This window comes from Alosa sapidissima, chromosome 20 (assembly GCF_018492685.1).
Source record: "Alosa sapidissima isolate fAloSap1 chromosome 20, fAloSap1.pri, whole genome shotgun sequence".
In the NCBI taxonomy this organism is placed as follows: domain Eukaryota; kingdom Metazoa; phylum Chordata; class Actinopteri; order Clupeiformes; family Clupeidae; genus Alosa; species Alosa sapidissima.
The window spans coordinates 3,226,721-3,238,909 of record NC_055976.1 but is presented as its reverse complement, the minus strand read 5'-3'; the positions used below and the strand labels follow the sequence as shown (position 1 = coordinate 3,238,909).

Here is a 12,189-nt window from a genome sequence, read left to right as displayed (position 1 = left end):
TTAGCTGTTGGATAGCATGACGTTAAGTCGCAAAGCCTCGTGATACTGGTAAACCTAACTTTCTCTTCAAGGTTTTACATGATTGTCAATGATATAAACCAACCAACGTGTAGGGTCACAGTAGTTCAGCCAATTGTATTGGCTAAAATTCTTCAAAGGTGGGGCTTGTCGAAGACAGGGTAGGTTGTTAGAAAGTTAATGGCTGGGGGAGAAAGATATGCCTCTACTCTCGCTTCAGGAGAGTTTTTCGATTTCCTGAAGTGAATATACATTAATTCAAACTATATATCAAACGATAGATTACCTGATTAATATTTGTACCTATCTACGTATTGTTCTGATAAGTATGCAGGATGCATTAGCCGGGACGGCTATGCTGACGGACGGCTTTGAGGACGAGATTGACTCGGTGACTCCACGGTCCCCAGCGGTAGGGATGGGGGTAGGAGCAACACCAGGAGTCGGACTTGGGGGAATAGGTATTGGTGTTGGAGGAAAGAAAGTGCGCTTGTTTAACGAGCCTGGTGGGCCTAGTGCAGACAGACTGGATTTTAAATTAGCAGCGGCTGCAGTACTCTCATCTGGACCTGGGTCCGGCAGCGACGAGGACGAGGTTTCTGAGGTAAGCTAAGAGCCATCTTTAGCTAGAATGCTAGCGAGCGAGCCCACAGCGGCATTAGTAGCTAGACAGCTAGCTAGTTAGCTAACTAGCCAGCATTCACTGGCCGATAAAAATACGTATGAAGTAACCAGCTAAATCCCTTATAGTGTAACAACACACACACATCATCAATCATTTCCATTAATTGACATCAATCTTGCCAGACGATGGCATTTTTTTCACAACTGATCGATGTTATGTTTTATTTATGCGGCGTAGGCTGAGATCCAGGCCTAAGACTGGGTGGCTAGCAATGGCAGCGCCAATGCCCAAGTCTCGTACTCATTTTCAACTTTGCAGCGATTTTCATGCGGCAGCATATACTGTTTTGGAAACGACGTAGGTTCTTATTATTTAAGTCCAACCATTACAAGGGATTTGACAGTTTGTTTAATTAGGTGTTGTTGAAGATGACACTTGTCTCTTTCTCGACACTTTTAACATTAGCTGTGTTTATTAGCTGCGTGCCTAAATAATGCAAGCTGGTCTTTCATCATCCTAACGTTTCATTATGTCTTAAAGTATGGAGAATAAAGCAGTTGCTGTCAGGAGGCTCTCGACATCAATAACACTGTATTTGGATAACTTTGGAATGGTTTATTTGCAGCGTGTGCTGGTTTATCACCTACACGAGCTAGAAGAACTCAAAATGATTGTGTCTGTCATTTAAAACCTAACATTAGGGGTTAAAGGTGCCTTCCGGAATTGTTCACCTCAAGGGAAAAATGGCAGCGCGTAGGGTCCCCGAAACGGTACACAAGGTGTAATACGTCATCTGTAAGTCACGTCCTTTAGAAGCGCCTTCACTTGTAGTCGGTGGGACTGGCATGGTTCCCCTCGCCCCCTCTCACCTCCGTGTGAGTCACAATATAGAGGGCGGTTACAAATAAAGCTCATAAGACCTGCTACATAATTAACCAGTCATTCCTAGAACCATCGACAGCAGGGTCTTGGTTTTGAATCAGTGAGATTAACATCCTTAATGATTGTATTGTCTCCCTCACTTTAAACATATATTGTCATGTTAGATTGGAAACTAGACTGTCACCAGTAATTCATGGTAAGTTCAGATCAAACATGTATTTTCCATACGCCAGTGATTAGTGAAGCATTATTCAGAGCATCAGTAGTTGAGGAATAATAGATTTTGTTAGCAACATATTCATGACCAATAGGTTGTCAAAGGTCTGCAGGCTCTTGGAGAACGAGCTTGGCGTTAGTTCCCCTGTAAGCAGAGGCCATACCTTACACATCTGTGATGGGATGCAGAAGAAGAGCTGGATCCTTTTCTTCCAACATGTTCTCTTCCTAGGTTTTGCTGTTCACATGGTTCTCCAGTTAAGTAAGGAAGTTACATTTGCAGCTATGAGATCATTGTTCTAAATTAATAATATGGAATAATATGATGTCAGAGATTTTAAAGTACACCTGTTGGTCTATTATTTAGAAATGTGAGCAAGTTACTGCCAAATCACTGGCTTCAAGTCTGATAGGCCAGATGAGGTTATTGAGTCAAGGCTTGATGATAATTGCAAACATATCCCCTTTTTCTTCCCTGCATTTGATTTCCCCTGGGGATCAATAAAGTATCTTATCTATCTATCTATCTATTAGATTTAACAGGTAAAAATTAGATTTTCAAGCTTAATCACTGCACAGTTACTCTTAATCATGCCACTAGTTAAAAGCTAAAGAAACATTTAGATGCACATTTCTTTGTGATGCTTGTGTTATGCCTATAATTTCAGAATCAGTCTGGAAAGAGCTCTTCAGGGTGAACAATGTGAAAAGTATGGCACATGGAGATCTTAGTTTTAGCTCATTTATAAGTGGTTTTAGATAAATGGTACTAGAAATTAGACACACTTCCTGTGGAACATCCACTGCGTAGTGCAGTATATGAACTGAATAACCACTATATGGCCTATGTATTGAATAAGTGGATGTTTACAGATACGGTCACATTTGCTTGTGGTGGTTATTGCAGTTGTCCTGTTTCTCTCAGTTGCTCTCTGCCACAAGTGACAGCTGCCAGCTTTGACAGTACCCCTGAAATGTCAGGGTTTCAGAGACTAGTCTTCCGCTATTACATTTTTATTTCTTTAAGAATATCCTTATTTTCCTTAAGACATGTATAGCTTGTGTGAGAGGCCTTCAGGAACAGCCATTGCAGAGGCTTTTGTTAAGTATTATCCCTGCCAAGAGCTCACTGCTCTAGGCCAAAGCTAAAATTTGAGGTCCAGGATTAGGTGAATGCTTTTCCAGGCCTTTCCTGCTCTCAAGGCGGATTTGATTCTGGGAACTGTAGTTCATTAACTGGGAGAGGATCCTGTTCATTGTTGCTCTGCAGGGATGTTGCTGGACTACAGTTCCCACAGGTCATTGTGCACTGCATTCTTTACATTCATGTCCCTCCACATTTCTGCCCTCCATTAGCAGTTGCCCTCACTCGTTCCAGCACGGATAAATAGACCGTTGGAGAAAAAACCTATTCATGTAAAACAAGCAGGTAATTGATATTGGCATGACCGTGTTGCATCAGCAAGATTGTTACACAAAAAGGAAAAGCCCCAATGTTCTGCAGTCTCAGAGACTAGCTAATACAGTAGGACACAATGTCACATATTCAAGTAGTTTTCTACATCGTCATGAGGACAGTAAGCTACATTACATGAAAATAGTTTCACCAGAGTAAGATGTTTTTGCATTAAGACGTGAGTAATGTTCTATAAATAAAGTTTAAGTTTGGCTAATTAATTTGTAGCCCAGTTTCTAAAGAGGTTTGACTGTGTTGTGTGTGTCTTGTTTGACATGGTCTCGACCTTGGTTATTTGACACAGCTGTCAAATGGTCAGAAGACCAAGTGAGAGGCATGTGTATTCAATGTGCTTTGTGGTGTTTTTCCCTGTTCCATGCTGCAAGGGTCACTTCTGGTCACTACCTCCCCACAGAGCTCACCACGCCCCAGTCTTCATGTCTCTTCTGGACACATGGCAGACACAACCAATGCAAAGAGGAGAAACTCATCTTTTTTTAGGATTGAAGTATATGGGGGCAGCCGTGGCCTACTGGTTAGTGCTTCGGACTTGTAACCAGAGGGTTGCCGGTTCGAACCCCGACCAGTAGGCACGGCTAAGGGCAGGCACCTAACCCCTCACTGCTCCCTGAGTACCGCTGTTGTTGCAGGCAGCTCACTGCACCGGGATTAGTGTGTGCTTCACCTCACTGTGTGCTCACTGTGTGCTGAGTGTGTTTCACTAATTCACGGATTGGGATAAATGCAGAGACCAAATTTCCCTCATGGGATCAAAAGAGTATATATACTTATACTTATACCGTATGCTCTTTATGGGTGTGCAAGTCTTCCACTGATGATGTATTAATACATGTATCATTCAGATAGCAAACTAGAAACATCCTAATCTGACAGGCATCCCTACCTGGTGTTATTTTTATGTGTAATCCCAATATGAATCAATGCAATTACCTAATTGCCAAGCTACAAATAATCGTGCATAATTATTTTTTTTACATTTCTGACTTCGTTCGTTTGTTTCATCCTCCTTGAATATGGCACTTATGGTTGGTGGGTGTGTGTGAGGGGCCACAGTAATTCTGATTGGTGAGCTTCACAGTCAGTCAGGGGGCTGTGCTTCTTGTGCACCGGGCGTGCTCACCAATCAGGGGTAGCACAAATTAAAGAGACATTTGAAATATTGAACTGAATCAATTCATTCATTCAGAAATCTTATTGCAAATCACAAGATCTGTCAGAAAAATCGCAATTCAATATTTTCCCCAAATCGTGCAGCTCTAGTAACCAGAGCACATTGAAGATGTGGATTTTGTGCATTACAAAATGTTGCCTGTAGGACCCTTTAAAGGTGTAAAGGTGCTTTTCCCAGACATAAGGTGTTTCAGAATTTGGCAAGCAGATAAATGCACCCCAGTATGTTGTCCCTCTTCCTGCATGTGCACTGCCCTGGCTTGCACCAATGAATGACAGGCAGATTATTTGTTCAAATTGGTTGGGTATGTCCTTACCTCAATACATTGAATGCTTCGTAACCAGGTTATGTTTTTTGCCATTACCATTTTCAGAGTCTGATTACCATACACAGACCTGAGACCAGAGTCTTATCCCTGTAGACATTGACTACCTTTGTCTCAAAAGAAGAGAATGTCAGAAAAGCTATACAAAGGTTCTTTAAATTAAAACCTAGCAGAGTATATATGTGGGACAGCATATGATAGCTATCTACTGCAGTTTGCTAACTCTGAAGTTGTGATTACACATTACACAAAATTTCTGGGTACTCTGGGGAATCAATGGCATAATAAAACCAACACAGATATTCAGGGTTCCCACAAGTCATGGAATTTCTGGAATATCATGGAATTTTGGAAGGTCTATTCCAGACAACTTTGTTTATTCATCTCCCGCTCTAAAAAAGTAAAAGATTCTTGAATGCTACCCAACTGTTTTTGGTCTGTTTATTGTACCCTAAATTATATAGTAGGTACTGGAAATTTAGTTTTTTTTTTTTTGTCATGAAATTTTACATTTCACTTAGAGTGGGAAACCTGGATATTTGATCCTCTGCCTGTTTTTAGGTTTGACATTTTGCTTTGCTTTGAACTAGCTTAAAACAAACTAGATGAGGAACATTTCTTGACTAATTGACACATGTAGATTTGGCCTATTTAGGTTCATTACATTAAGCCCTCATTACCTGGTGTATAGTTGTAAATCAAAATATTTAAAAACCTTTTTTTAGTTTTTTTACATACTCAGTGAGTAGGTGATGGATCAGCATGTTAAAGGGGAACTATGTAGGGTTTTTTTTAGCTTAATTTACTTTAACTCAACAGCTTCGGAGTCATTGGAATGGCTATATGACTTTTTTTGGGTTGAATGGTGGCCGCCTGAGAAAGAAAGTCTTGCAGCCTCGCGATGTAACAAATTGCTTTACTGCACTACACACATGCACACCAGGCACCGGCTAGGAAAAGGTAGTGATGGAGTTTCTCAGACATTTGTCATGGCAGAGCCAGCGAAAAGAAGCAGAAAGCGAGTAAACCGTTGTTGGAGGAACAGGGAAAGAGGAAACGGCAGACCGACGATTGAGGAGTGTCGTAAAATATAAACTCTGAAGCTGTAGAGGGAGCTCTGCAGAGAAACCTGCGAGCAAAAAGCGACAAAACAGCGAAGAAATTGCCAAAACTGCATAGTTTCTCTTTATATCAACATGTAGGGTCACCAAATACATTTAAATGTCTACTCCCATAACTTGCCTCCATTCTACTTGGTGATGAATTACATTAGGTATGAATTGATGTCAGATTCACTTTAGTTTTCACAACAATATGCCCGGCAGCTCATAGTTAAATAACATAATTAAGGAGGGTGATTGCAAGACCCTTTTGAGTTCCCTTTGCTACAAGGGAGCTCGTTTAGGTGGGCTTCATACGATGATTGACCAATGAGCAACAGTGAAGTGGACATCTGCGTCACATGAGCACACTTGTTTTTGTTTACAACAAAATTGCTGCCGCTGGAGAAGCAAGATGTTTAGATTCCGTTTTCTTAAGATAAGATATAAATTATTGAGAGCGCAATATCTACAAAAGACTATCTGGAAATGGCAATAAAGTTATTTGACACCCTCAAATTTTGTGGTAAATTGCGACTGGCTTCCAGGCTAGGTTCAGGCCATGCCAGGCTTGGTAACCCATATTTAGACTGGAAAGGAAAAAAACCCTCAAAATGGCTAAACAGCCAAACCTCACAGTTTAATAACCGCCAATTTACACATTTGGTTTGATGAAAACATAGGTATTACAAATACAATAGATAATCTGCTTGTTTTAATGAATCACACTTTAAGAGCAAAACCGTAAGTGTTTAATTTTATGGTCGGTATGTCTTGAGATGAGATGCCCACAGCTGTTTTGATTTGGCTCTAGAATTTTAACACACTCTTTTATCGTCCCTTAGGTGGAGTCTTTCATCCTGGACCAGGAGGACCTGGACAACCCCATCATGAAGACGGCGTCTGAACTGCTCCTCTCCAGCGCTACAGATGGTGTAGACCTGCGGACGGTGGACCCAGAGACGCAGGCTCGGTTGGAGGCCCTGCTGGAGGCTGCAGGTATGAGAGGATGATTAAGCGTGGTGTGTGCCCACCTTTTGTGGGATTGAACAGTAGACTCCTTTCTGCCGCCTGGACTACCAGGCTGTTTTATGGTGGCTTGCTAATTTGTGTGTTTGGACTGCAGAAACAGCCCTCTTTGCTGTAGGTACTTCTGTCTGGCCCTGAAACTGCTGGGTGGGGCTTGCGATAATGGTGGACGTTTATTGGTTTAAACGCAACGTGAGTTGAAGAAAACTAGCAGCACCATTTATATAAATGGCAAGAACATATTTTAATCGCAGAGTAGGGAATTTTTGTAGTTCTTATACCGTGTTTGGATTGTATGGAACTGGGGACAATTGTAGTTCTTATGACTACAGTTTCAATAACCATTTTAGCTTCTACTTCAGGGTAGGGCCTGCTTTTCCGGGAAAACATGACTGACGTACATCTTGATTAGTCAAGCACAATAGCCAACCAATGCCAATTTTAGAAATTTGAATAAAAATAATTTTACTACTATTACTACGTTTACTACGACTACGCTCACATGATAAATGCTGCAGTAATACTGATACTTTTTTGAGTGCTTCTTGATACCGTGATCTTCTAGTTTATCAATAAACTACAGTAAAGTTAGGCTAAATAACATTGCTGTCTATTTCATTACTTTATGTTCATGTGATAAAATAAGCTGCTACCCTAAGTCGATTTGATCTTCCCAAAACAAAAAGCCACTGATTCGATCGCTACCATAACCTGGACAAACATGAGTATTTGCCACTGGAGTAGAGCTATGTAGGCTGTGTTCGGTGCAGCTTATTTTAGCCTTTATGTTAGCTGTGGTAACTTTCAGTAAACTTCAGTAGCCTAATTTTTTCAGTTCCTAGAACATTTTGTTTTTTTTTCGGCAATCGGACAGGACTGAATTGGGGGCTATTTATTATTAAGTTCCTCTGACCACAGTTTCTATAACTCTTTCAGCTCCTACCTCAGGGTAGGGTCTATTCCCTTTGCATAGGTACCCTTCGTGACCTAAGTCTGCGTTGATTGGCCCAACTCATAAGTCACACCCACTAAACATTATGCATTCGCATGCGTGCCATCTTTAAAATCTGCGTTGCCTGTGTAAGCAAAATATACAAAAACATACTACTGTCAGAGACTTTATTAACGAGAATGGACGGCATACAGAACGCAACTCTGCTCCAAATGAAACACTTTTTAATTAAATGTCATTGACAAACACATTTTACCACACTGAAATATTTTGTCACTAGCAACCTACATCTGTCCTTGCAACAGTTGCATTTTTGGCTCTGAACAAAACAGTTCAGGATTTTGAGCAAAAGTCGAACGTGCGTCTGGCCGGGACAAAACAGGCATGGGGACAGTTTAAGCTATGTAAACTTACTACAACTTCAATATTTGACAACATATAATAAATGGTACTTCATAAAGGTGTTTAGATAGATTGCTGCTGGGCTATACATCTTAGTGAATGTCTGTTAACTCATTGCTGTCATCGTGAAGAGTGTTTTATAACTAGAACAATAAGCAACGTCCAATAATTGCAAAATGTAGGCTGCTTAAGTCAAATTTGGCGAGTCGAGTGGGTGCCTATTTTAAATCCTGTAGCAAGTGACGATGCTATAAATCGTCATGCTTACATCACTTACGACTTCCTACCGATTCGTATTGCCAGTGCGGATGCAAATGAAAAACGATTCTTGGGGGAGAGTAGTTAGTTAGTTAGTTAGTAGAACTGATTTAGAAATGGACTATTCCAATGACTATGTTCCTACTACTCGGTGCAAAAGGGACTATTACTTATGAGTGGTAGGCTACATTTTCCAATTTATTATGTATGGTAGCCTACTATACATACATGCTATACTGACAGTTATCATTAGCCTAATTTATGCCATACCTCAACTTAGTATGCCTATTGGCGGTGCGAATGCAAACAGTGAAAAAGCCAGGAACTGTAGGGCTGACGTCTTCAGTTAGAAGTTCATAAAACTGTGTTTGTAGAATTGTTCAGCTGTTAAATTGACCTTGAGGTTATCCTATTCCAAACGATATCTAAAAAGATTCAAAAATGTTGGTCAATAAACAAAATAATTAAGCTTAGGCGTGGTCATAGTGTAGTTCCAGTAGTTCCTGTACCATGGTGGAACAGCAAAAAGGACTGGGCAGTGGGCTACTCCTAAATATGTAAATGTTCAAGCCACTTGAAAGTCCTTTAAGATCATGCTGTGGAAAGGTGCCTAATCTGATAGAAGTGTTGCATTCATGGTGCATTGTGAGTTGGGACAAAGAATGTTGAGTACAGCTAACATGAATCTAGTATTGATTACATGCCATAAACCAGGGTACCATTCCTTGCATGTGGATTACTGGCTTCCCGTTCTTGGGAAACTGATATTGGTGTCAACCAGGATGAAATCACAGTATCACATGAGACATCACTGAAAGCCTATCCTAGCCGTGGCATTACATCATGAACACCAGTCCGCATATTGGAAGATGAAAGTATTGTAATTATACACTGACGTCCCTGATTACGGTCATAATTTGGTTCAATTCATGATCTTGGATGTGATCTGGATAGTAGTAATTTCATTTTTTGAAGGCCTGAGGAAGGAGCCGGGAGCAGAGAATTGTCCGCTGAGCGTGAGAGAACTATGGGCAGCTTTTTTCTTTTTGTCTCTGAAGGCCCAGTGACTACTGCTACAAATCGTTTGGCTTGTATTTGGAGGACATACATTCTCACCAACCTTTGTCATAGCGGTGGGTTGGTTTACATAACAGAACGTGAAGCATTGTGTGGCAATATCCTCTCACAAGGACATCCAGGTCCTCTGTTGATTCATAAAACATTGACACCTCATGAGTTTGGATTATATTAAAACCATCTTGCACACCGCTTTAACAGCGCAATATTAAAATGTCTACAGCTTTTTATGTCTGTATTTACCCTACAAATACTTAACAGGTAGAGGGGAAGGAGTGATTTGGGGGGAAAAAAGCTATTTGTCAATGTGCTCAAGGACTTCCGGGAAGTCAAACTTTGCAGTTGCACCCCAGGCTCTATCTTTTGTTTTGGTCTGTGGGATGTTTGTTTTTCTTCGGTCAAGGTCACTGGTAGAAGTTGGACAGCTCCCCCTTTTCCACATACATGCATTTAAAGTGTGAGTGATCAGCATGATGACTTCCTCTCTTGAACCTGACCCTTTTTTAACTAGACAAATACAGTTTCGACAATAACAACAACTGTGTCTTTACTGTTGAAGTTAACTGCCCCCCCCCCCCCCCCCCCCAGCAGTCTGTGTGTAAGAGAGCAAGAAAAGACACATGTGTACAGGGGTCTCGCGCAGCGCTGCATTGCTCTGTGCTTGCCTCTGACCATTTCAGTTTTTTTACCTCATTTAAAATTCATTGAGGAAAAAAGTTCCACTGCCACCATGTCTTCTGTCATGAGTTCCTGTATAAATGGGCCATATACCATTCATTCTAAGTCAAGTTTATCCAACAGGAGCTTTTCTGTCACACCATATGTTTTTGTTTTTACTCGTTACAAATTAGACTTTGAATTGTTACGCACTACTGACTTGGGAACACACAGTTGTATAAATAGTGCACATAAATGGAACATCAAAAACTGTATTTTTACGGTTATGTTTGTGTACCATATGATCTCCATAGATATCTCACTTAGTGGCACATTATGTAGAAATTGTTGAAAGTAGAGTAGTTCCATAAAATATACTTGCATTTTGTGACACATTTTCTTTGCTTGTAAGAGCCTTTGTTTAACCAGCTGCAACACTAAAGGCGAGAAATAAAGAATAGTCCTTCCATTATGAGTTGGCCTATGTGACGTGAGTACATGCTTGCAAGGGTGTAGCCGCTGGCAGGAGCTCTCATGTTAACCTCACTTGACACAGGACATTTACGAAGACGGTCAGAGACTTTATTTGGCAGCCACAATCATGACATATACCAGAGAGAGAGACGTGTAAGCTCTTTATAGTGTAGCATATCTAAAGGGACCAGAAGTCATATACCCAATTTATGGACTGTGCATTATAATCATCATCCTCATCATTTCTGATCTGTTGAGGATGGAATGTGTGATGGAGTCTTCAACCTGTGGGCTGGATGCGGCCCGTTGATTTTTACCTGCGGCCCCCCGCAAACTGCCTTCAAATCTGGCTTTCATGACTACGATAAAAATCAATAAAATAAAATGACAGCAGTGTTTTCCTGCTAAAGTAAACAATGTTGTGCGGCTTGCGCCTATCACACTGGGCTGCCAGATATAGGGTGTGTTCGTAAATTCAATCGGACACTCTGAAAATAGAATAACGCACGGTTAAAAAGTTTCAGTGTGCTCAGAGCAATTTACGAACCCATAACCAACACAGTAATTCCTGCATTGGCAGCAGTAATCCTAATGTTAAAGCCTAATGTTAACCATGTCTCTGTCTCTGAAATGCAAAATTGATGATAAAAACCGGCAGTTCCAGGGACTGACAAGTACATAGCCGTCAACATCAAGTAATAAACCGTCATTTTAGCAATGCCATATTTTGGGTGGCCCAGTGGTTGTCCTGTCTGGCCCACTTGGTAATGCAGTTGAATAACCCTGCCTTAACCCATCATTCAGTTAGGCTAAATTTGAACATTTGGGTTGTGGATCATTATGACATTTTGTGTATTTTGAGTGCACAGACATGATGGACTCAGTCAATAGGTCTGTAATGAGTGCAATAAAAATTGCAGTTAAATGTTTACCAACTCGTGAAGAATTTAATAAAATGTATACCTAAAGCACTGCTTTGTAACTGTACAGTACATTTATATCATTATAATATCATCATCATGTGGAACTGCAGTGTCCTGTTTCAATAATATGTTTTAGTATTTGAAATTGTCAGTGTGGATTTGCATGCTAAATTCAAGCTCACCAGCTGTGATGTTTGTTTAGACTTAAAATATATTAACCAATACAAGTGTTTTTCTCAGTGTGTTTGTGTGTGCATATGTGAGTGTGTATTTGAAGGCTGCCACTAACTCCTGGATTGTGTTTGATTGCTGACTTGGCTCCTTCTGCCTGTGTGCTTTGTGTCTCTGCATGCGTGTGTGGAACCCCTGGCCTCGGCAGGCATTGGTAAACTCTCGACTGCGGATGGTAAAGCCTTTGCAGATCCTGAAGTGTTGCGGCGTCTGACATCATCTGTGAGCTGCGCACTGGATGAGGCAGCGGCCGCCCTCACGCGTATGCGGGCCGAGAACACGCTCAACGCCGGTCAACCAGACAAGTATGGATCCCCTGCACTCTGGCTACAACACCCCACCATCACACATCAGCAGTACATCCCTTGTCCA

General features: G+C 41.1%; 1 protein-coding gene across 12 annotated transcripts in view; it reads left to right on the top strand.

The window, feature by feature from the left end:
* Positions 1–30: 30 nt before the first annotated feature.
* The window catches only part of LOC121694648 (ankyrin repeat and KH domain-containing protein 1-like), a 37,452-nt gene continuing 25,293 nt past the window's right edge, over positions 31–12,189 (top strand). For 4 of the 12 annotated variants that reach the window (XM_042074873.1, XM_042074872.1, XM_042074866.1 and 1 more), the window contains exons 1-3: positions 31–622; positions 6,660–6,813; positions 11,966–12,122. In XM_042074873.1, coding sequence (XP_041930807.1) covers positions 347–622; positions 6,660–6,813; positions 11,966–12,122 — 587 coding nt within the window. In that variant the 5' untranslated portion in view covers positions 31–346. The remainder of the gene's footprint in view (positions 623–6,659; positions 6,814–11,965; positions 12,123–12,189) is intronic. The other 8 variants (XM_042074874.1, XM_042074863.1, XM_042074861.1 and 5 more) reach the window with 6 other exon arrangements.